General features: G+C 50.0%; 10 protein-coding genes across 10 annotated transcripts; 4 read left to right on the top strand and 6 right to left on the bottom strand.

The window, feature by feature from the left end:
* The first annotated feature begins 251 nt into the window (after positions 1–251).
* On the top strand, positions 252–1,253 carry ASPWEDRAFT_463454 (uncharacterized protein). Its single transcript, XM_040836743.1, has 2 exons — positions 252–275; positions 370–1,253. The coding sequence occupies exon 2, from the start codon at positions 531–533 to the stop codon at positions 1,074–1,076; it is 546 nt and encodes a 181-aa protein (XP_040691319.1). The 5' UTR covers positions 252–275; positions 370–530; the 3' UTR covers positions 1,077–1,253.
* A 221-nt stretch (positions 1,254–1,474) lies between these two features.
* Positions 1,475–4,236, bottom strand: cdc48 (AAA family ATPase CDC48; the record flags this gene model as incomplete). Its single annotated transcript, XM_040830727.1, has 6 exons — positions 1,475–2,064; positions 2,117–3,608; positions 3,669–3,918; positions 3,984–4,039; positions 4,094–4,121; positions 4,187–4,236. The coding sequence occupies 6 exons, from the start codon at positions 4,234–4,236 to the stop codon at positions 1,475–1,477; spliced, it is 2,466 nt and encodes an 821-aa protein (XP_040691318.1).
* Positions 4,237–5,260: 1,024 nt separating this feature from the next.
* Positions 5,261–5,974, top strand: ASPWEDRAFT_171112 (gamma-glutamylcyclotransferase family protein; the record flags this gene model as incomplete). Its single annotated transcript, XM_040830726.1, has 1 exon — positions 5,261–5,974. The coding sequence occupies one exon, from the start codon at positions 5,261–5,263 to the stop codon at positions 5,972–5,974; it is 714 nt and encodes a 237-aa protein (XP_040691317.1).
* A 164-nt stretch (positions 5,975–6,138) lies between these two features.
* On the bottom strand, positions 6,139–7,390 carry ASPWEDRAFT_463412 (uncharacterized protein). Its single transcript, XM_040836740.1, has 2 exons — positions 7,126–7,390; positions 6,139–7,065 (listed from the first exon to the last, which is right to left on the bottom strand). The coding sequence occupies exons 1-2, from the start codon at positions 7,293–7,295 to the stop codon at positions 6,303–6,305; spliced, it is 933 nt and encodes a 310-aa protein (XP_040691316.1). The 5' UTR covers positions 7,296–7,390; the 3' UTR covers positions 6,139–6,302.
* Positions 7,391–7,758: 368 nt separating this feature from the next.
* Positions 7,759–9,517, bottom strand: ASPWEDRAFT_182495 (uncharacterized protein). The gene has a single exon (XM_040831920.1). The coding sequence runs from the start codon at positions 9,339–9,341 to the stop codon at positions 8,133–8,135; it is 1,209 nt and encodes a 402-aa protein (XP_040691315.1). The 5' UTR covers positions 9,342–9,517; the 3' UTR covers positions 7,759–8,132.
* Positions 9,518–10,283: 766 nt separating this feature from the next.
* ASPWEDRAFT_462750 (Mpv17/PMP22 family protein) lies at positions 10,284–12,003 on the top strand. Its single transcript, XM_040836731.1, has 4 exons — positions 10,284–10,670; positions 10,782–11,057; positions 11,136–11,402; positions 11,459–12,003. Exons 1-4 carry the CDS (start codon positions 10,530–10,532, stop codon positions 11,510–11,512), a joined length of 738 nt encoding a protein of 245 aa, XP_040691314.1. The 5' UTR covers positions 10,284–10,529; the 3' UTR covers positions 11,513–12,003.
* Positions 12,004–12,233: 230 nt separating this feature from the next.
* Positions 12,234–14,092, bottom strand: ASPWEDRAFT_171108 (defective in cullin neddylation 1 family protein; the record flags this gene model as incomplete). The annotated part of the gene is made up of 5 exons (XM_040830725.1): positions 12,234–12,669; positions 12,722–12,896; positions 12,949–13,019; positions 13,853–13,896; positions 14,009–14,092. The coding sequence occupies 5 exons, from the start codon at positions 14,090–14,092 to the stop codon at positions 12,234–12,236; spliced, it is 810 nt and encodes a 269-aa protein (XP_040691313.1).
* A 651-nt stretch (positions 14,093–14,743) lies between these two features.
* ASPWEDRAFT_67833 (ribosome biosynthesis protein NIP7) lies at positions 14,744–15,650 on the bottom strand (the record flags this gene model as incomplete). The annotated part of the gene is made up of 4 exons (XM_040838932.1): positions 15,539–15,650; positions 14,992–15,396; positions 14,833–14,934; positions 14,744–14,767 (listed from the first exon to the last, which is right to left on the bottom strand). Exons 1-4 carry the CDS (start codon positions 15,566–15,568, stop codon positions 14,744–14,746), a joined length of 561 nt encoding a protein of 186 aa, XP_040691312.1. The 5' UTR covers positions 15,569–15,650.
* Positions 15,651–15,723: 73 nt separating this feature from the next.
* ASPWEDRAFT_39366 (nuclear export protein Noc3) lies at positions 15,724–17,962 on the top strand. The gene has a single exon (XM_040835077.1). The coding sequence runs from the start codon at positions 15,781–15,783 to the stop codon at positions 17,848–17,850; it is 2,070 nt and encodes a 689-aa protein (XP_040691311.1). The 5' UTR covers positions 15,724–15,780; the 3' UTR covers positions 17,851–17,962.
* Positions 17,963–22,498: 4,536 nt separating this feature from the next.
* On the bottom strand, positions 22,499–23,689 carry ASPWEDRAFT_171104 (PT repeat family protein; the record flags this gene model as incomplete). The annotated part of the gene is made up of 1 exon (XM_040830724.1): positions 22,499–23,689. A coding segment is annotated over one exon (1,191 nt), but the record flags the coding sequence as incomplete, so codon positions are not given.
* Between the last annotated feature and the right edge of the window lie 6 nt (positions 23,690–23,695).

The following is a 23,695-nucleotide window of genomic DNA, read 5'->3' as shown; positions in this document are numbered from 1 at the left end:
TCGTTTCTTGCTTGCTATTGTCTTCGTCGCATAATCAGTTATTCAATTCCCTTTTCAGTCTATTAATGTTGTTCTTGTAATTGTTTTCATTGTTTGGTTCATTACTTTTTTGTCGTTCCTTTTTGCCTTCTTTTTTTTTGCGCCGGGGCGACTATTACTATTACTACTATTCCTACTACTAATACAGCGCCATCTCCAACGACCTTCCTTTCGCGCCAACACAACTATCACCTATCTTACTCTTACCATTCAGATTTCCACTACAGATAAACAAGGTAAGTCGATCTCATCCATCAAGATAGGCCAAACCACCCCCATCCAAACGTAGACCAAGAAAGTAGCTAATGAGTCGCGCGATCGCATCACCAGAAATCCAAACCTCCTCCTCCCACCCCTCCCCCCATTCTCATACGCAAAAAAGAACCAGAAGGGCCGGATCCCTTCTTTCAACAATTCCCATTCTAGCCTATCGCAATCAACATATATTTACTCCTCAGTCAACCCACCCACCCGTTTATATCTACAAAATAATGCCAGCAATGTCCTCATCAACAACCGCAACGCTTACCCCAGAAACCCTCGAATCCGACCTCCTCGCCCACCTCTCCTCCACCACCGCCCTCGAAGACCTGCACTCGACCCTCCTCTGCTCCCTACAACGCACAGGGTGGACGGAGAAAATCCGCAAACTCTCCCTCGAGCTCCTCCGCGCCGGCCGCTGCGAGCGCTTCGACGACGTCGTCGAGGCGGTCGTCGCCTCCGCCGAGGGGAGGAAACATCCCGCCCTCGTCGACGGGGATCATCACGACGAGGATAATAGTACCAGTACCTCGGCGGATGTCGCCGAGGGGGGGGTTGAGAATGTCGATGTGCGCATCCCCAAGGCTGTCGTGGAGCAGGGCGTCAGAGCCATCAAGGAGGTTCTACGGGAGATTGTCGAGTTGGAGGATGATCCCGATCTGACGGGGGACCATGATGCCAAAGAAAACAATAAGAGTCACGCGCTGAAGAATGGAGATCCAAGTCCTGTCAAGAAATCTGACAAGAAATCCAAACCTGGCAAGAATACCAAGTGATCATCTGTTTTTCTTTCATTCTGTATTTCTATAACTTTTTTGCCTTGTATCAACCTGGTTTTACCACACTGCATATCTTGGGGAATTGTCACTGGGGCACTAGGAGTTTGGTTGCGGAGGGTTGGTTGTTTCATGTCTTGATACCATACATCTACATATATACTAAGAATCGCAAGTCTACAAGAGATCTTCTCAAAAGTTTGTTCTCCACTTTGTATTGACTATTATAGCACATAGTATGCGAAAAACCACAAATAGGAGAAATCAAAAAACCACATACGAGCTCCGCGTCAAACGGTTCATTGCCCGAGCGCCAGTTAGATCTAGCGAGTCACTGAGGTAAAAAAAAAAAAATGGAAAAGGAAAAGAAACATAGCAATCCGTTAAGAGAAACCCATTTAGTCGTAGAGGCTGTCGTCGTTGCCGGCTTCGCCGAAAGTGTCGTTCTCCCCAACCTCCCCGGCGGAGGGGAAGCGGAAGAAGCTGCTGCCACCCGAGTTCTTAAGACTCTGGGCGAAAGCCTCATAGCGACGGATCTCCACGTCACTGACCGATCGTCGTGCCGACTTCATCGCCTCCTCGAAGTGAGCGCGAGTGAGCTCGGGCACGGGGTCTTCCTCATCAAGTTCCTCCTCATCCTCCATCTTGACATCCTCACCAGCAGCCTCGCGTTGCTTGGTGCGCTCGATATCAGCGGTGATGGCCTGCTTGATGGCAAGCTTGACGGCACGCTGGGTGACAAATCCAAGATCAGCACCAGAGAAACCGTGGGTCTTGCTGGCAATGAAGTTCATGTCGACATCATTTGCGACAGGGGTCTTGCGGAGCTGAGCCTTGAGAATGCCCTCTCTGGAAGCTGCGTCGGGAAGGGGAACGTAGACCAGAGTGTCGAGACGACCGGGACGGACAAGGGCAGCATCGAGCTGCTCAGGTCGGTTGGTAGCACCGATAACGAAGACGTTCTTCTTCGATGTCATACCGTCCATTTCTAAAACAAGTTAGCACATAAATTCATATTATGAACGGGCTCCGAATCTTACCGGTCAAAAGCTGGTTGACCACACGGTCAGAGGCACCACCAGCGTCTCCAACGGAGCCACCACGGGACTTGGCGATCGAGTCCAACTCATCAAGGAAAACAACACAAGGAGCAGCAGCACGAGCCTTGTCGAAGATGTCACGGATGTTGCTCTCGGATTCACCGAACCACATACTCAGCAGCTCAGGGCCCTTGACCGAGATGAAGTTGGCAGCACACTCGTTGGCAACAGCCTTGGCAAGCATAGTCTTACCAGTACCAGGGGGGCCATAGAAAAGCACACCACGAGAAGGCGAGAGACCAAACTTCTGGAACTTCTCGGGGTGGTCCACAGGGTACTGAACGCTTTCGATAAGTTCGTGCTTGACTTCCTCCAGACCACCAATGTCTTCCCAGCGAACATTGGGGACCTCGACGACAGCCACCTCGCGGAGAGCAGAGGGGTTGGACACGCCAAGGGCGTAGCGGAAGTTCTCCATGGTGACACCAAGAGAGTCGAGGACCTCGGCATCGATAGTGTCCTCGTCAAGATCGATAAGATCCATCTTCTCACGGATCTGCTGCATAGCAGCCTCGGAGCACAGCGAAGCAAGATCAGAACCAACGTAACCGTGGGTCTCAGCAGCAATGGTTTCCAGGTCCACGTCCTCGCCCAGCTTCATGTTCTTGGTGTGGATCTGCATGACCTCCAGACGGCCAGTGGGGTCGGGGATACCAATGTCGACTTCACGGTCGAAACGGCCGAAACGACGAAGAGCAGGGTCGATGGAGTTGGGGCGGTTAGTGGCAGCCATGACGACCACGTTAGAACGGGCCTTCATGCCGTCCATCAAAGTCAGGAGCTGAGAGACGACACGACGCTCGACCTCACCGTTGGTCTTCTCACGCTTGGGAGCAATGGAGTCGATCTCGTCGATGAAAATGATGGCGGGAGAGTTCTTCTCGGCCTCTTCGAAAGCCTTGCGCAGGTTCGACTCGGACTCACCGGCCATCTTGGACATGATCTCGGGACCGTTGATCAAGAAGAAGAAAGCGCCGGTCTCGTTGGCCACGGCACGAGCCATCAGAGTCTTACCGGTACCCGGGGGACCGTACATGAGAATACCACGAGGGGGCTTGATACCGATGGACTTGAAGAGCTGGGGGTGGCGCAGAGGCAGCTCGACCAACTCACGGATCTGAGCCATCTGCTTGCGGCAACCACCAATGTCGTCGTAGCCAACCTCGTTGAGGTTACCCTCCTCATCCTCGCGCTGGATCGGCTCACCCTCGCAGTGGATGATGGTATCTTGTGCAACAATGCCGTACTCTGGGGGGTCGACCTCAACAACCTTGAACTCCACTTGCCTCATACCACCTCGTACAGTAAACAGGTCACCCTGTCTCACTGGCCGGTAGGCCTCACGGAAGTATGGGGCAAGGAAAACATCGAAAATAGACCCAGTCAAACCCTCGATGGTGTCTGCGATGGGAAGGACGGCAATACGCTTGGCCTAGTAGGGACAACAGGGTTAGGCACTTGCCACTAATTCAACCGTAAATAGAGAACTTACATATTTGATGTCGGGGCAAGGGTGGACGGTGATGACATCGCCGTGCTTGACACGGAGGTTATGTCTCACAACACGGTTGATGCGGGCATTTCCATCCTCCAGATCATCATCCGCAAGCACGATCAGAACGGTGTCCTTCCGCTTCTTGCCCTTGACCAGAACTGTGTCACCTCTGAAAAGCTGCAGGGTTTCCATCGTGTTGTTGGAGAGGGTGATAATGGAGTTGTCATCGTTGGTGGCATCGGTCACGCTGTGTGCCCGCTTGTCAGTATCCACCAAGGTGCATTCAATTCAGTATGAGGGGAAAGAGCTCACATCAGAGAGTTGGGCTTCTTCTTCTTCTTGAGGATAGCTGTCGAAGTGTCAAGCTCCTAGATATTAAGTCAGTGTCTGCTGTCTGATTATACCCGCTGGATGGTTTTTACATCTTTCTTTTCGGCGCCCGAAGCGTCCCTGTTGGAGGGGAAGGTCAGCATGCAGATCGTAAGTGAGTCAAGAGAGATCCATCCAAAACATACTGGAGGTGCACCCTCTTCTTATCTTGGGTGTGGTCTGGTTCTGTGCTCATTTTGAAGGTCTGTGATTCAAATGAACAAGCTCTTGAAGCAACGTAGCAGAGATGGCGCCGGATCAATCCAGCGAAAGTGAAGGGATCTAAAGAAGGAACAGTGGGGAAACAAAAACGACAAAACAGAGTCCAATAGACAAGACGGAATCGATGTCTGGGGGACTAGATTGAGGGGGGGGGGGATGAGTTGGATGGGGACAGGGACGTGAAGAAAGGTGAAGAGTTGGAAGTGAGATCAAGCGAGATGGACAGCTCCAGTTAAGAGGTGACGATAGTCTGCCTGCTGCTGCTGCCGCTGATGACTTAAGCGGTCGGGCGGTGCTGCAGTTTTCGCCGGACGCCACCGCCCAACGAGCAGGACAGAAGCGGATGGAAGCCTGTGGTAAGTATCGCATGAATGCCATGCTTTAGCTCTTTGACGGGTTCCAGAAAAGATTCCAGAAACGATTTCAGGCAGATTGGTCATCTCTTGCTACCTAGAGTTTTATCAATACTGTCTTCTAGGCATCCATCGCCATATCACCCTTGGACAGCCATGGGGTAGACCCATTCCGCCCTGATGATCACCCATGGCACCTGTCTTCCGCATAGAGTGATGTGCCTCATCAAACAATCTGGTGAATTATGCTTACATTGTTTTTGTCTAGGGGAGCCTTGATCGGTATCCATGGCCAGTGGTGCTTTTGTTCTCTCTGCTCGGCGTGCAACATGCTCTCCAAGCCACTGTTGCTGCTGTGCCAGTTTCTTATCCATTGGAAATCATTAATTTCTCCTCATCAGGCTCTGGGAGTTGTCAAGGCAGCCATCCCCAAGTCGTTGATTTAAAAGAAGCGTCATGAGGCTTTAGAATATCATTATCGTCAATATTTACTTTCTCATCTTATTTTTTGTGCCTTCTACTATCTACCACGTCCAGTTCTACAGCTTTTAACCCAATTCACTACGTCGTGAACTCAAGGATCCCCAGTCTCCTCCTGGAGATTGTTGGGATTCCCTTGTGATTTCCAACTTATCCCATGCCGGTATGGAGCTCAAGCCCTGGTATCCAAGGGACTTTGGACATGTCCTGAGCAACACCCTCTCTGAGGAAGAAGTGACCATAGGTCTGAACAGACCAGGTTGCTCCCCGCGTTTTGTCTACGGGATCTTGATGCTTCCCACGATTCTCAAGTATTACATTGATATGGATCCAGCCGTCAATATCCACAAAAACATGATCCAGGCCACCCTCACTGGGTATAAATTACATCAATTCGCAGAATCCGGCACACCAGTCATCACGCCCTCGTCTGATCCCCAAGCTACAGTCAAGGGGGTTCTCATTTTCGGTCTAAACGAACACCAACGAAACTCAATCTATGAACTAGAAGCCGGTCTCATGAATCTAGTCAATGTCCAGGTCGAAATATCCCAGAAAGACACCCGCAATCTGCGAAGTAGACGAGTAGTAGAAGCTGGAGCATTTGCCTGGCAAGGGCCAAAGGAGGGACTTACACCGATGGGAACGACCACATGGCCTGTAGATGAGTTTCTGGCAGGTCCGTTTTACGAAAACATCGTGCATGCCCAGCAAAGAGCTTCCATGGGGGGTTCTGCAGAGTCCGAAAGCACATCTCGAGTGGTTCGTCTTTCTCAGCGACAGGGGAGCATGTCGAGTTCTCCCAGTCGACGTTTTGAGTCTTCTCTGGACAGTATCAAAGAGGAGATTGAGGTGATGAACATCCATGATGATATTTAGGTGGCAATCGGCCGGACAAGATATGCATGATCTACATTGTGGATCTACTTGGATTTTCCTCGATAGATTTTAGATTCAGATTGATAGATGAAGATAAACAGCGATGGCTTCAGGGTCTTGGAAATATTCATTCGTTTTATCCTGTATCCATTTTTCGTTTACTCTTGAATGACAGAAAAAGCTTTGCACTGTAGCTGGGATCTGCAGCTTGATATACATTCTTTCATATTGCACACACCAAGTCTATAATTATAACCCCTGTCTATATATAAAGCTCCTTCATAGATATACACCCAAAAAACTAACCAAATAACAACGAGCAGCAAAACTATACAGTCGCATTCCAAAGGTCATAAAATCCCCAAGCCCCCGCACAAAAACTAATAACCCCCGACAGGCTATCCGGCACGCCGATTCCCTTTTCCACACTCCAGTGCAAGCACAACGGAGCCCAGAAGACGTTATTCACGAGACTCTTCCTCCAAGCGCGGATCTCGGCTCTCAGCGTAGCACGCTCCTCCTCACTCGACAACTCCTTGCCGGTGATCTTAACCTGCTCCTCGGTCTTTCGTCGCCGCAGCACACTCTGTCGCCACAGGGCGAAGAACTGGAAGAAAATGTGTCCGAACCACGCCCGCGTGCTCCAGAGATACCATTTATCGATGCCGCCCCAGCGGTCAACGAACTTTTTCGACACGATCCCCTTGGCGGCAAGGTAGCCGCCGTTCTCGAGGGCTTGGTAGATGACGTTCACGACGACCTGGATGAGGGTGATTGCGCGGATGACGGGGTCGGAGGGTGGGTTTTTGATCGTTTGTGACCCCCACGTCCAGAGTGGGAGGAGGCCGAAAAGTCGGAGCGTGTAGCGGGTTTCGGAGATGAGGGAGGAGAGAGCGAGGAGTTTTGAGGATGAGGGTGCTGATGGTTGGGGGGAGGTAGGTTTGCGATTTTGTTGTCTCAGTCGCGCGAGCAGACTGAGACGGGTCTGAAGGGCGATTGAGGGGGCTGATGCGAGGAGGTGGTGGAGGGCATGTGAGAGGTAGCCGGTGATTGCGAGGGCTCTTTCTTCTCCGGCTGCGCTGGACACGAGTCTGGTCGGGGGTGGATTAGTTGTGAATGCTACTATTATAGATTTTGAAGCTTCAACTCACTTGTCGAGACGGTGAACAGTGTTATCCGTCGCCTTCAACGCTGCCAACAGTCGGCGCTGAGGATCATTTGACGGTGATGGTGACGGACCTGCGGGGCTGATCGACTTCCCCACACTCTCTGTCTTCTCAGAGACCTCAGCAGCAGCGCCGGGAGGGTTTTCGTCTGCCATGGCTGTCGTTATTGAAAAGATGGACGTCTGGGAGAAATGACAACGGAGAGGGGACGGAAAAGGTGGTTTAATATGTGGTTTTGTTGACGATCAACCGCAGCGCATCTGATTATCATTACCTGCGCGTAAAGCGGTGCCGAGGTTCGGAAGTCGGAATGGCCGAGCGGAATTTTGAAGTCATGAAACACGCATGGGATTTCCAATAACAGATGAGATGAGGATTGACTGCAGATCGTGGGATGGTACGGGCTATATAATTGATTTTATTCTGCTGCTTTGGATTTATTTCGAGTGGGTTGCTTTTTTTTTGCTACCAGTGTGGTTCTTTCGAAATGCCTTCAGTGAGACTGAAACGCCTCTACTTTCCTATAGTAGCAGGTCTATCAGCTCATATCAGACTGACATTGCTATCACCATGATGATTAGTGCAGGTAGATGCGGAATGATTTCTCAAGTGTTTGCTCCGATGTGGATATCATTATGAATCGATTTCCTCAAGTCAGAATACATTGTGGCAGATGATTTCCGAGCATTGGAATTTCCTCATCTCTCGTCATATCGTCAATATTGTACAAATCATGGATCCTGTCCATTCCATATGTGCCTGAACATTCAGCAGATACCCAGCCCTGATCCTTTTAATTATTATCAGTTTTGCATTTTATTCCGTTTTTTAAACTCCATCCTCGGCCATGTGCCCCCGCGGGAGGCATGGCCCTGGCTCTTCTGTGTAATGGAGGCTTTTTCTTTACTTTTCCTATGTTGATCCGTATCCCATCGCATGTTTGACTCAAGTGGACACCAATCGGCTATGAGCCATACCGTCTTATGTTGTCTTCAATTGCCGTCGTCGGCTTCTGCTGGCACATTGTCACCGACAGATGTATCACCGACGGCAGTCGTCAGACCGCTATCCAAACCGATGATTATCTCCTGCTCGTTCTCAGCAGAATGAGTCTGTGAGGTATCTTGTTCTGTCTCAGCACTCGTGTGCGTTTCTGCCTGCGCGTTGAGGAGTTCTGGAAGATTGGCGCCAGTCGTGTTTTGGTGGCGGTAGAGACTAGGAGTTCCCAAGGTCTGTTCGCCAGGTCCAAAGGAAGCGCAAGGAGAGGGAGAACGACGGAGTCCCAGATTGCGGACGACTCTGGCATCATTTATTGGTCTGTCCATCAAGTCGGCGATGGTCGGCGGCTCCATGTCCTTGATGTCGTTGAGACTGAGCCAGGTACGCTCGAAGAAGTTCGGACGACATCTATAACAGCAACGAAATTTACAGGGCAAAGGGCGAGGACGAGGAGGTGGCACAGATGAGCTGGGTCCGGGCTCAGAAACGCGGGCAGCAGGACGCTTGCCTTCGCTTCTCGAGGTGGAGCTTGGATCGAGCTGGTTGACTTTTTCGACAGTTTCAGCCCACACCTCTTCGTCGTCATCGTCGTCGTTATGGTTGTTGTCGTAAATGCCAGAGTCGCCCTCAGCCCCGGGAAGCGAAGAAGACGGAGGGTTGGTGGCTTCGGCAGTGTTCAGGACGTCGATCTTTTGCTGGATGATAGTCTTGGTCTGCTCCTTGGTGTAATGGCCCTGTTCGATAGCATTAGACAGCCAAGGACTGAGGAACGAACCGTTCTCTGCGTCTATCGGAGCAGCGTATCCTCCCGTGTCTTCGGTACATTGATAGAGCCATCCCAGGAACGGGTGGCCGCGACAGATGTCGCAGACGTCAAGCTGGGACCTGCAGTACTGTCGGACGATCGTGCTGTGGGAGCAGTCACTCCGGCGATACATGGGTTGCTGGGCCATATAGGGCAAGACGAGAGGATGTCCAGTATAGAACCCAGGTGTAGGAGGCCCAGGGTATACCGAGTGGTGCTCGTAGGAGGGGGTGGACTTGGGGAGGTGACCGTGAGGTGGAGGGGGAGGAGGAAGGGCAGAGGGAGAAGAGGGAAGGCCGTGGGTGAGGGGATAGACAAAGGTTGGAGGAGCATCGCCAGAGCCAGGGTAGGAAGCCCTACGAGGGTACCTCGAACTGCCTTCCCCAGGGTCATCCATGGCTAAAGTTGATGGATTGGATGGAGATGGGATGAGAGAGAAGAAGATACATGGTTACTTTTACTGAATACAGGATATTTATTGACAAGGTGTGCTGATTTCTCGGCGAGAGTGATTTGGGATGAAGCAAAATTGGCATCGATGGAGAGAGAGGGAGAGAAAGAAATAAAGAAATTGGGAGGGATGTTCACTGAGTAGAACAGCAGGTAAATATAATAGGTGAGATGTTTTGAATACTATTCTTTCCATTTATTTTTATTATAAATATAGACAAGTTGATGGTTTAATTGTCTTGGATTCTTTATATCGTCTTTATGGCGGAGACGGCCGGATGTGCATAGGAAACAGTACAACAGTACAATAATAATATTATAATATAATATGAAATAATATCCTTCTTCTTTCTATACTATATTTTTATTTTTTGGTATTTTTTCTTTATTTTATTTCATGGAATTATTGCATATTTATTGGTGAATATTGAATGTGTGGATATTCTCCTCCGTCCTATACAAGTCTGTATAGATTCAAATCAGCAATTAATACGTGATCTGCCTATAATTTCTAAACAAATACACAAGTTATTCAATCATTTAAATAAACAATCCCAATTCTTCAAGCTCCTATTAAATATTAGATCCAATCTCATTATTCAAGCAACCAACGCAATGCACGTCGGAATCCTCCGATCTCCAGCATAAAAACCAAACAAAAATAGGACCCGCCAGTTTTATCTGCCGACTTCGCGGCCGACTGCCTGCCATCCTCTCGTCTCAACGTCTGCCATAAATCAATAATCCATCCCAGTTCCTGAATATTCTCATCCTCCATCCCTCTCTCCCCCCCAACTCCTCTCCAGTCTCCCCCAGGTGGAGTACCTCGGTAAGATCGAATCCACCAGCCTCCCTCAGTGTCTCCAGCTTCCGCCGTAAACAAAACAAGCCCCCTTTCCTACTGCTATTTATCGCCTCCAGCCCCACGCTTTTCGATCGTTCTAGCGCCGTCTCGTTTCCAGAGACTCCGTGCTTCTGCATCTACTTCTTTTCATCTCCAGTTTTGCATTGTCATTCCATCTCGACCGCCTCCCCTCTTTGCTGACTCTGTGTTGTTGTCGACAGCCACGCTTATCAATCTTCCCTCCTACTGCCGCGCGCTGGTTCCGAAGTCGCCCTCGTAATCTTATCAACCATGTCGGTCAAATTCCAGGATGGAGCTGCTGCTGCGGCTGCTGCTGCTACCGCTGCTGCTGATTCTGGGTCGATTCGGGAGGAGACAAAGCAATTGGTGCATCATGTTGGTGAACGGTTGACGGGAGCTGGCTATCTTTCTGTAAGTGGTCACCTTGGAGGCCGCGTGGAAGAATAAACAGCCATGGCGGGCGTTGCGCCTACAAAACAAGCAATCAAAGAACCCTCGCGCTCACCACCAGATGAATCGCAGCTCTACATCCGCCAACTGCAGTCGAACCCTCTGCGCACCAAGATGTTGACATCCGGTGTTCTTTCGGCCCTGCAAGAGTTCCTGGCCTCGTGGATCGCGCACGATGTGAGCAAGCACGGCCACTACTTCAGTCCCCGTGTGCCCAAGATGGCTCTCTACGGCATGTTCGTCAGTGCGCCTCTGGGTCATTTCCTCATTGGCATTCTTCAGAAGATCTTCGCTGGCCGAACCAGCATCAAGGCCAAGATCTTGCAGATTATCGCCAGTAACTTGGTGGTATGTTTATTTTTTTTTCCCCTTGTCCTATCCGACACTTCCTTGCTGCGAATATGCTAAGCGCCCGCCATTTTGCAGGTCTCCCCCATTCAAAACATCGTCTATCTGACTTCGATGGCCATTATCGCTGGTGCGCGAACCTTCCACCAGGTCCGCGCAACCATCCGCGCTGGTTTCTTCCCTGTTATGAAGGTCAGCTGGATCATCTCGCCTGTGGCGCTGGCCTTTGCGCAGAAGTTCATCCCCGAGCACCTCTGGGTGCCATTCTTCAACGTCGTCGGCTTCGCCGTCGGAACCTACGTCAACACCCACACCAAGAAGAAGCGTTTGGAAGCTCTCCGCAAGGTACTGTTTCATGTTTGTCCTGATGTTCCTGATCGTAATTTATTAACGTCATATAGCGCTATGACCAACGCCGTGGCCCCGGCAGCGACTACGAGAAGAGAGACTACTAGACGATATCTATCCGCTGGTCGAATAAAAAAACGCAGCTTTGCATGACCTCCCATCGCCCTCGCATGTTTATAATATAACGGTACGGAGTACCGAAGAGGGCCTGGTGGAATCGTCCCCTTTTTGCATCTCGAATATATGCCTCGGAATAAAACGGAATCGGATGCCCTTTGATTTTGTTTTATCTCAACGCATATATTCAATTGTTTATTTATTTTGTTCTTTTCCTTTGTTATTCCCCCCGCAATCCGTGATAAGGACATTGTCGAGATGAAGATATGTTCCCACTGTTTTGATGATGAATGGCTTTATATTTCTCATTTTGTTTTGTTTTTTTCCAATCCCCCTTTTTTATGCTTTGACCCAGAGATAAATACCTTGTTTATTCGCTTCTCTCGGTCTGTTACTATAATTTTTTGGCCATTGTCTCTTATTTGACCTCTTCCAATACTAAATCGTTTTGGTCAGTCTGTCTTATGTCTTGCCGTTTTGGTCTGCATGAAATAGAACATGAACAAGAGTATCAGTTGTGTGATCTAATGCAATGAGACAATATATTCAATACGAGACTACTCTCCGAGGTATTCGTCTATCCACATAAATCCGTATATTCATAAGGTGATAAGGTGATACATAAGATAAAAAGGGGGAGGAAGGAATGTTGGAAGACTGGCTATAAGCCCAGAAAAAGGCTTAAATCTATACTCCACAGGATTGAATCATTTATTCAACCTCCATAGCCTCCGGGTTCTTGCCTCTCTTTTCCTGCACCCATCCGACGAAATCATCCAGCGCTCCCGGCCACGCCCCATCCGCACTCCACCAGGAAAATTCCTCGTCCTCCTGCGTCTTGCGCATAAACACCTCGACCTGCTCCCAGAGATCCTTGTTGACGGGTCTTTTGCCGCGTCCCTCGAGGAACTCAATCCAGTAGTCTAGCCAAGGTGTCGTGGCGGTATTCCACTGAACACCGCCGTTGTCGGGTGTGAAGAAGAGGCGCCATTGTTCGGCTGCGATTTCGAATTGCAGATTACGCTGGCCTTGAAGACGGCAGAGGGGGAAGGCGTAGCGGTAGACTCGGCGGAAGAGGTCTGGTTGTGTGGGGATGCGGGAACGGATGTCTTGGGCGTGGTCGATCATTTTTTGAATGGTATCGCATCTTGAGAGGTTAGATCTATGCCCTTCTGGTTGATATGGATCGGGATGCTCACCCGCTGGTTCTCCAGCCATTGACAAATCCTTCCCGTGTGAATTCACCCATGGAAGGTGATTTGAGGAGCTCTGCGATTCCAAGACATGCCACCTCGTCCAACTGCACATTGATATCGCCTAGGTATTTGATCGCTCCTTCAATGCCAATGCCATCAGGGTTTTCTTCGGGGTCATCTGTATGCAGTCAGTCGATGTGCTCGTTGCAATCTGCAAGAAATCCATGTACCTCTGTAGCTATCGAAAACTTTACCGATGCTGCTTGTGCTTCCCCCAGCCCCTTGACCACTCTGGAAAAATCTATGTAAAAATTAGCCTCTAAGATGCAACGCTTTGGTTCATAACACGCTCGCAAGAATTTGGATAGGGTGTAAAGATAAACGGAAGAAGATGCCAGTAAGTTGACTGCCTCTACTCGCAGATAACTTCCTCTTGTCTCGTGCCCCAAATCTCAATGGCCAAACCAGAGCTATGCCACTCCATGTTCCAATTTTAAGTGTTCTCGGGTCAATCTGCCTGGAACTCGAGGCGAGTCTCATTCAAAGGTTACTATCCACAAACATGATGGGTTGGATAACCGGGTCCATCTGTAGATTGCTCGCTCAAAATCTTATCCAAAATGTCGATTTAGGTATTGTTCTGCTCGTTTCCAGTACGGATATGATTTAAACGCGAGTGATTTCCACTTCAATAGAACCGCTAAAGCTGAGCAGATCATGGCCAGTCATTCCTCAACCCCGGTTTCGGGAGTCAGACTACTTGGATAGTCTCTAGACTTGACACACGGCTGACATATCCACGCCACATCTGGACCAAAGTTCTTCTCGCTCAAAAGAGCACTGTATCCGATAGGCATTCATTTGTCGCTCGCCAGATGTGAACAAGACCAGCCTGTATGAGGTACAATCGCCGCCAAAACCCGAAGGAGATATGGATTCCAGGGAAACCTCGAGTAGACCAAAAGACAAGTATTTTCAAATTCTTATCCCATTTTCAGGCCAATAGGTCTGGGACAGAAGAGAATGGGGTATGCGAGCCCCGATGCCCAGCTAGAGCAGATCGAGGGTAAAACGCGAGGATAGAAAAAGCAACAACAGCAACAAGACAAGCAACCAGATAAAATATTGACTCACTCATCGATAGCCTCTTCCACGCTCCATCTGTTTGCTTTCAAAAACTACATCAACGCCATGGTCAATTAACTGATCGACTCACGTGATGAAGACGGTCCCAGCGAAAACAAGGGCAAATTATGTCCGAAGGCAGAAACCAAAGACGTATCAGCATACCTTAGCAGCCACCGAGTCCTTTGCCTGTGTGAAATTCACAAATTGGGCAATCAATTGCTTCTGAGGACCAGAATAAGGCGGCATGGTGGGGTGGAAGGCGGTGGCCTGCGAATGTTGATGCCAAGCGTGGGGTAGTCAAGAGGAAAAGATATGAGTTGAAAGGAGGGATTGGAGTGAAGCTGAGAGGATGGTGATCAGCCTGAAAGATGATATAGATGGTTCTCTCGAAGCAAACGACGTCGAGAGACTTGGTTCTGTCTGGTTTGTATGAGGAAAAGGAAGCGGCTATGATGGCATTTCAGCGACGCTGACTGATTACCTGTGCACGTGCCCCGCGAGGCAGAAATTGTATCCATGTAAATAAAGCGATATCTGCCTAACTCCATGGGTTATTTGATATTGATGGGTGTGTTTGAATACAAGATCTACATTGCTTGAAGCCCAGGTCTTTGGATCTTCTTTTCTAATCACGGCAAATGTGTTGATCCTCACTCGTGAAAGTATACCCGAAAGGCTCGATATATATCGACAAGAATAGTATTCGGTCTTAAGACTTTGGTAAATATATAAAACCTCATTAACGAGCAGCATATACAGTCGAAAAAGGAATAATGGATATTTAAATCAAGCACTTTTATTATGGAACAGACAGACGACTCCAGAACTCCCGTGACGGCCACCAGATATCTAGTATTCGAACACCATGAACGATTCCGCATATGCAAATCTTTTCTCTTAGGTCGTAAAGAGGGTATCTTCCTGTAAGACGAGTCAGTGGTCTGCCAGTCGACAACATTGTAAAGTTGGTAAAACAAGTCTCTTACCTCTCTCAGGTACTCTCCTATATCCGCTTGTCTAAATACTGTGATGGCAGTCGGGTCGAGTTTTCGTGTCTCTGCAGTCGACCGAGCAGTCACTCCGAAACCCTGCGATATCGTTAGCAATCAATCATCGGGCAAATCCTCTTCATGCGTAGATCTTACCAGAGGTGTGTCATCCATGCTAAACACAACGACTCCCTGGTGCTCCGGGCAGTCCTCACTCCATCTTCCGATATGGGCCTTGACAACATTTCCACCGTACAGGAAAGGCATCTCTCCGTTCTGCTTGATCCACACCTTGTATCTCGCATGGGGCGCAATCACATCCAATGCGGTGACATGGATTCTGAACTTGCCGGTCTTGGTGAACTTGCCAACGCAGATGCCTAGCGAGAGGAGGTTCGCACGGGGAATGCTAGTAGCCAAATTGCAAAGGCTGAGGCGAATATAGTAGACACGACTGCCATGCAGACGGAAGACAAACCGGTCACTCGATTCGTCGGAGGGAGGAGCGATGAGGTTGTTCAGAGAACGTCCGGTATAGTTCGCGAGCTTCGCGAAGAGCGTCTAAAGGTATTAAAAGTCAGCATTATCCTTATTTCGTCCCTGTACGGGTGATAGCGCTCTTGTCGCTGCTGCTACCAGGTTCTCCGCATAGCCAAATCGGCTGAATACTTCTGGAAACTCAATAGAGGATACAGTTACATACCTTGGTCTCTTCCTCAGTGAGTTGACGCATTTTGAACAACTATCAGTCAACAGAATTGCTCAATCAAAGACTTGATGTCGCTGTGAAACTCCGCAGAACAAAAATCCAAAAGGTGGAGCGGAAGCTCTTCTTAGCGTCGAGTCTTGGCGGCAGAAAAAAAAAAAAAGTTCAATCCGAGCCGCGACGTTGAATGTCTTCGTCGCTGCCACCGCCCTTTTATTCAAGAATTAACAGACGAGACAATGGCTCCTACACAGTCGGCTAAGAGGAGACGATTGAGTCCTCCTGGTGATGAGGAGAGATCCTCTTCACGATCCTCGAAGGGCTCGTCTTTCTACGATCAAGCGGCCGCCGAATGGGATCTCGAACAGGACTATGAGCGTCGCCCGCGCAAGATGGACAAGAAGGATAAGGAAAGGACCAGATTGCCTATCAAGACCTCGGAAGGTGTGAAGAATGTCGAGGAACCCGCGCCCGAGGAGGATGAATCCGATAGTTTTCTTGGGACCGATGACGACGAGGACGAGGATGCCGCTTCTGGAGAAGAGATGGATGAGGATGAAGCAGAGTCCGAAGAGGAAGCTCCCAAGGTTCCATTGAAGGTGCAGCTCATTCAAGCCAAGGAGGATTTGGCAAAATTTGCAACATTGATCAATGAAGACCCGGAGGAACATATCTCGCTGTTTAAGTCAATGGCAGAAATGGTGGACAAGGCACCGCACGTTGCAATCAAGAAGTTGGCACTTGCTGCGCAGGCTGCGATTTACAAGGATGTGATTCCGGGTTACAGGATTCGTCCTCTCAGCGACGAAGACATGTCCGGGGCCAAGATCTCTAAAGAAGTGCGCAAACTCCGGTCGTTCGAACAGTCCCTTATTTCAGGATACAAGCACTATATCCAACGACTGTCGGAATTCTCAAAACCATCCAAGGCTGGAAACCCCGATGTCGATTCCGGCTTGAAGAGTCTCGCCATCAACTGCGCATGTAGCCTTCTGCTGGCCGTGCCGCATTTCAACTTCCGCACCGAACTGCTGAAGATTATTGTGAACCGTCTCGCAAAGCGAACAGTCGATGCTGACTTTACCAAGTGCCGGGAGACATTGGAAGATGTTTTCCACAAGGATGACGACGGAATTGTTTCTCTTGAAGCAGTCCGCCTTCTTTCGAAAATGATGAAAGCCAAAGAGTTCAGAATCAACGAGCGCGTTCTCGACACATTCCTCCACCTGCGCCTGCTCTCAGAATTCTCGTCCAAGGGCTCCAGAGACCGAGTCGATCGCGCCGAAGAAGAAACCGTCAATGGCAAGAAGCCAAAACAGAAGCGGGAGTTCCGGACAAAGCGGGAGCGCAAGGTCCAGAAGGAGCTTAAGGTCGTGGAGAAGGATATGAAGCAAGCGGATGCTTTGGTTTCACACGAAGAGAGAGAAAAGAACCAAGCAGAGTCCCTGAAGCTTGTTTTCGGAAACTACTTCCGCATCTTGAAACTCCGCATCCCTAACCTCATGGGCCCCGTCCTCGAAGGTCTCGCCAAATACGCCCACCTGATCAACCAGGACTTCTTCGGTGACTTGCTCGAGGCATTGAAGGATCTCATCGGACACGCAGACAGGGCCGAGATGGAAGAAGACGACGAAGACGACGAAGACATGGAGGACGAGAAGACAGCACGAGACTCTCAGCGCGAGGCTCTCCTGTGCACCGTCACCGCATTCGCCCTTCTGGAAGGCCAGGACGTCAGCCGCGCCGCAGCAACCCTGCACCTGGACCTGAGTTTCTTCATCAAACACCTCTACCGCTCCCTCTACCCCTTCTCCGTCAACCCAGACATTGAATTCAACCCAGAGAAATCCCTCCGCCTCCCCGATCCCGATTCCAGAGAAGACGCCGCTGACCCGGCCTCTCGACGATCCAAGAACAAAGTCAACTTCCAAACACCTACCGTTCTCTTCCTCCGCTGCCTCCAATCTACCCTTCTCTCCCGCGCGCATGGTGTCCCACCACCCGTTCGTCTGGGTGGTTTCTCCAAACGCCTCATGACTACCTCCTTGCAAGTACCTGAGAAATCTGCTCTTGCGACACTATCGCTCCTGAACCAAGTGGCGAAACATCATGCCCGGCGAATCGCGCCATTGTGGCATAGTGATGAACGGAAAGGAGACGGAGTGTTCAACCCTTACGCACCAGATGTAGAGGGAACCAACGTTTTCGCTGGAACAGTGTGGGAAGGCGAATTGCTGCGGATGCATTACTGTCCCCAGGTGCGGGAGGCTGCATTGGATATAGAAAAGATGATATCAACACGGAAATAAAAGCGGTTGATAGCTATTAATGATATTTGAACTGGGTGTTTATTATTACTATTCTCATGCTTGATTCGGAGTCTCATGAACATATCTCATGTCTCGTTCCTTTTTTTTTTTTGACATTATTAGAAAAGCCATTTCCTTTTTTTCCGTTTTCCATTTTCCAATTTTACAGACTTTTTCTTTCCTTTTCTCTCCCTTTTCCTTTTGACATTCATGATACCCTGTGATAATCGGTAATCCAACATAAGTGACAACTAAACCCTGAACCTATGCGCGATATCCTTATCATTGCAATCAATTAATTCAGTACGCACCCAGAAGATACCTGTTATTCAGAAACATTCTGCCCCGATTCCAAATGTCTCAGATCAATTATTTCCAATGGTGCGTGGTGAGAACCTCGTTTTGAAGTCTATGCTAATAGATCAGTAGTAACTCGGATTGCTGTACCGTAGCTGATCGGAGAAACGAAGAAAAAGTTGCAGCAAAGCAATCTTAGAAGAAATTGTTGTTTTCAGTCGATCTCTGTCCATACGCCTCGTGGTACCAGCTCGAGGTATCCCAGTCGTTGGGACCACATTGAACAGGCATCGGGAGAGGTGGGTACATAGGAGGCGGGACAGACGCCCAAGCAAGATTTCTGGATCCTCCCTGGCCGTAACGTGGAGTCGAGATGAAGCTCGTTGAGGTAGGAGTCATAAACGGAGCCGGTTGGAGGTAGTTACTGGCGTGATGGCGCATATTCATGTCCCGGTGCGACGAGGAAGCAGAGGGCGTCCCATAAGGAGGAGCTGATGGCCGGTTGAACGACATGGGAGGACGGGAGCCAAAGTTCTGGAGAGATTGCGAATGTCTCAGAGCGCGTCTCCGGCCACGGTTGGAAGACGAAGATGAAGCAGCAGCATCGTGGGGTTGATGATTCGGCCTGGGCTGCCAGTTACGATGCTCTCGTTCGCGCATGATCTGCTGCTGCTTGGGATTGCGCAATGCAGGATGAACAGAGCTGGGGCTCTCTTCTTCATCCCCCTGGGCTTTCTCAGACTGCATGACATTCATGGGAATCGCAGGGACTGGTGGAGTGGCCGGAGGTGCACTCTGGTCTTCAGGAGCCTTGCTACTCTCTTTGCCCCGACGAGGAGTGCGCAGGAATCTGCTGCTGCCGATATGTCCTTCTCCCTCCCGTCGACGACGGAAGTTGAACATTCCCTTGCGATGAGGGGTGGCTGCCTTGCCATCTTCACCATTGGGCCGATGCTCAGTCTCTGGGAGCTGGGGCAACTTGGGAGCATAAGAAGATAGAGTGCCTTCTGTGAGGATGTTTTCTTTCAATTGAGCAGTCTTTGATTCTGGGCTGCCAGATGATTCTTGCCCAGGGTTCTTCCGGACACTTCTCGTGCGCTGAAGATTAGTGAATCCATTATCCGCCTTGTTTGCCTGCTGATCGACCATGGGTGTATGGAATGCAGTGGTAGGGGCCGGAATAGCCTCACTGGGTGTTTGTTCCTCGGCGTGTTTGTTTAAAGAATTTTCACCCACAGAAACAGATTCACCTTCCTGTTTGCTTTTGTGTTCTCCCTTCTCACTCCCTGTGTTTCCTGCCACCACCTCTTTCTTTCCAACACGCGGCTTTCTCTTTGCACGCTTTTCATTGTCCCTGGTCGCTTCCATTGTAGCAGTACTAGCTCGGGTCCCTTGGAACTCAGTGCTGGGAATTTTCGAATCCTGCACTGGGTTGCAGGGGATCAGGGCGCTAGAGAGCTCTGTTCTGAGTCTGGCGATTTCCATCTGAACGGTGCGTGAGAGTCTCTCTTCCATCTGACGCGTCTCTTGCTGAATCACGTTGACTTGTGCCCAGATATCATTCATAAACCTGTGCGTCTCCTTTACAGTCTCCATCTGGCCAACTGCACGGGTGTTCATGAGACGACCAATGTCCGACATCGTGTCCACTTGGCGTAGGATCTGGTCCGCCGTCCAGTTATTCGTGTTTTCGAAAGTTCTGGTGAGCCGGCTGACGGCGTTGTCCATATGATGGTGGAGCGAGTCAACTTGGCTAGCAAGCTGCTGTTCGAGCGTCACGGTGTTCTGGTAGCCTGGGTACGGTGGTGCAGGGGCATACCCTCCATGACTGGTGACACTGAGCTGGCTGTCATCTGGAGACGTGGTGGTTGTTCGTGGTTCGAAGGAAGGAGCGGTTGGCCACAAGGTAAGCGGCTTTCCTTTTCCCACTCGCACAGTAGACGATGAACCCTTACGCTGACCACTAGACACAACCACAGGAAGAGATTTTTCGCTCCTATTATCGGATGCTGGGTGGTCATGCACTGGGGTTTCTGATGCCTTTCTAGCCATGGTCTTATCGTGCACCGATGGCGTGTATGGGGTGCCTTCCCCAGCAGGGTGAAGAGTCACGTTCGACGAAAGAGGGCTGCTACCGGGCTCCCGTTCGGCTCTCAGACTGCAGACGCTTGGCTGTGCTTTTACGATGTCCGGCTGTCTATTGTTTGAGTACGCCCCGGCACGAGTGCCTTCGAGAAGAAGATTACCGACATGTTTGATCGGCTCAATGCTCCGTTGCAAAGGGGTCTTTGCTGCTTTGTCTTTGTTCGCAGCTTGGTCAACCTTGAGTATTTCCGCATCAATTTCGTCTTCTTTTGTTGGCTGTCGAGCAGATGCAGCAGACACAATACTATCATGCGAGCTCTGATCCAAGGATCCCCGGAATGGGGTTGTTGTTTGGAACGGTGGAGCAGATGATGGGTACACCCCGGCCCGTCGTGGCTTGGGGACATACAGTCTCTCTTCGTCGAAGTGCGCTTTGACGTCGAACCCAGGGGACTGTCTCAAGTCGTCGTCCAGTGCGTTTCCAACTCTTGGTGGGCAGGTTGGGGCAGGATCCCTGCGAAGCTCCTTGCCAATGTCTTTAAGACTGAACTTGGACCTGAGAGTGGCTACTTTTGATTTCTTTTTTTCGATTTCGCCTGTTTTCTTTTCGTTGTTTTCGACCGGCCGAACTGGTTCGGTCGTGGAGCGCATTTGCGAGACGTACGGCTTTTTTATGATGCTCGATTGGGGCCCAGCAGCAAGTCCAGGACTCGACGGTGGTGCTATATGGCGTGGCTTCGGCATCGGGACAGCCAGCTCAGCGTCGTAGTCCAAACCAGAACAGCTGCGAGTGCTTCTTGGTCTCTGGCCAGATGAGATCGACATGATAGGGCCTTTGCGAGGGATGGCTACTGCAATTATATCAGCGTCAGCCCCTCCTTTTCAAGAAAAAGCATTCGTGGACTCTTGAAAAACTGAGGGAGGATTAGATGCTTACCTTTGCCTGGATCAACCGACTGCTGTTGGAGCTGCTGCTCGCGCTCTCGCGCTTTCATCTGGGCCCACGCGTTGCCGTTGTGAGCAGCCATGAAGGACAGCCGAATTTGATGGAAAGATCTGGGGGGCGTCTCTTTTGACTCGAGTTGCAACTCTTGTGCCTGTTTATGATCTTCCATGGAAGGAAGAAGAGGGGCTAGATAGACTATCTGATATCTTGAAATGGTTTTATTCAGAGAGAAGCCAAGGATGCAAAGATGCAGATGGTAGCTGAAGAAAAAAGTGGGCAGAGAGAAAGAGAGAGAGGAGGTGTTCCTGGGGATTTCCTTTTTAGGGTTGTGTTGCTCGCCCTCAGAACGCGTTGTGGGCTTCGCCAAAGGCATGCGTGAATGGCAGTGAAGGGCAAACAAGAGCCAGCAGTCTGTAGCTAGTCTTTCTTTGATCGATTCTACAATGCAACTTGTCTTTCAGTCTTTTATGCCAGCTCTGTTTTGATATCAAAAATGTCTACGATCTCTGCAGTTATTCGACAATATCAAATTGCTTCGAGTCTACTTCGAGCTTCTACAGGCATAATGTTTAAGGAAACCCTCGAATAATGATAAAATCAAAGAGACAAGTAAAAGAAGAATTCACACTCAAGCAAAAAGATCCTCTCTTCTAAGACCAAAAAGGACAAGCCATAAGACAGACCAGACAACAGGTCACATACAAAGTACGACATACGGAGTAGAACAGAAAGCAGGATTTAAATAAAGAGAGAAAGTGGAATTCTTCATTATCATCACATCAAACATTCATCGTAAAAATCATCACTGGACATCATTACATACTGGTAGATGGTCGACAAACTCTTTTTCGACGGGTCTCGTTCTGATTACTACCAATATGACAAGCAGATTGACACAGGGGGAAAAGAGAGGAAAAGAAACGAAGAGATAAAAAGCAATATCAAGAGTTGCAATCTGGAGAGGAGAAAATCAAACAAATAACCTGAAATGATTATGCACAAATATCAAATACAGGGGAATCAAATTGGGGTAGTTTTAAAACAGGAAAAGGAGCGGTGGTATCTTCTTTTCGGCCTCAATTTCGATTCCAAGAAAGGAAAAGAAAAAAGATAGAAAAAAGAAGAAGAGAATCGAAAACTTATCGGGTATATGTACGCCAAACAAATGATGCTAGCAAGGGGGCTGCAAGAACGGTCATCAAGAACAGTTTCCTGATTCACGTCAGTGTTTTGGCAACAATAAGAATGAAAAATAGCAGCAAAAACATCTTGACATCTAAATGGGAAAATTCTTGGAGAAAGCTATCCAAGGGCAAGTCCTTATTTGTTGGATGCCTTTCCGCGACGTCGAAACGGTGAGAAGATGGCTTTGAAGAAGTTGGAAAAGACGGAGCGCATGATCGCCTTCAACCAGCTGTCTTGGTTGATGTTCTGGGAAACAGCGGTGACTGACCGGTTCTGGTTCTGGCTCGTGGGACGAATGTCCTCGGCGCCCTTGCTGGCCACGGATTTGTCGGCAACAGCCTCAGGGGATGAAGCAGCAGGTTCGGGTTGCTGGCTCGATTCGTTGACGGCGGGGGTTTCCACGGCCTTCGACGACGCTTCCTCGCTCGATTCTGCAGGTTTGCTGGGCGCTGTAGGGGCTGGATCAGCTGAATGGTCAAGGGTTGATGGCGCTTGCTCGGTCGGCGATGGGTTCTGCTTACTGTCTGTGGCCTGCGATTCCGGAGCAGATCGAGAAGCTTCGATCTTATCACTGCTGGGTTGAACCTCTGGCTCTTTGTCAGATGCCAAAGCAACGCCAGCCGCGGCAGCGCCGACGACAGTGGCAGCAGCAGCTCCAGCACCAATGACTTCGGGGGTCAAGATGCTGTCCTTTGCGCTGTCAGCTTGTTCCTCTTGAACTGGGGTTTCCTCCTTGGCGGGCTCGGAGGAGATGGGCTCCTGGGTTTCAGGGACATCCGCCTTGACCTGTGCATCCTCAACTGGCTTAGCGACGTCGGCAACTGTCTCTGGTTCCTTTTGAACGAGTGTCTCCTCAACAATAGCGGGCTCGGACTCTTGAGTCGCGGTCACTTCGGTAGCCTTATCTTCAGTAGGTTCAGCTGCCGTCTCTGCGGAGACAGACTCTGCAACAGTTTCTTCTGTAACGGATTCGACTGCGGGCTCAACTGGTGCCGGGGTCTCAGCGACAGGCTCGGCGGCAGCTGGTTCTTCGGTAGATTGCTCGGTAGGCTTTTCAGCGATAGATTCCTCTGCAGCGTTCTGAGCAGGTGCCTCCACCACAGTAGATGGAGCATCGTGTGGAACCATAGTGACGGTCTCACTGATGGTCTCAGTCTGAACGACGGGCTCAGCAGCAACAGGCTCAGCGACGGGCTCAGCGACGGGCTCAGCGACGGGCTCAGCGACGGGCTCAGCAACGGGCTCAGCGACGGGCTCAGCAACAGGCTCAGCGACGGGCTCAGCAACAGGCTCAGCAACAGGCTCAGCAACAGGCTCAGCAACAGGCTCAGC

The sequence above is a fragment of the Aspergillus wentii genome, assembly GCF_001890725.1.
Source record: "Aspergillus wentii DTO 134E9 unplaced genomic scaffold ASPWEscaffold_3, whole genome shotgun sequence".
Classification (NCBI taxonomy): Eukaryota; Fungi; Ascomycota; class Eurotiomycetes; order Eurotiales; family Aspergillaceae; genus Aspergillus; species Aspergillus wentii.
Note: the sequence above shows the minus strand (reverse complement) of the source record. Positions and strands in the feature narration are given on the sequence as shown.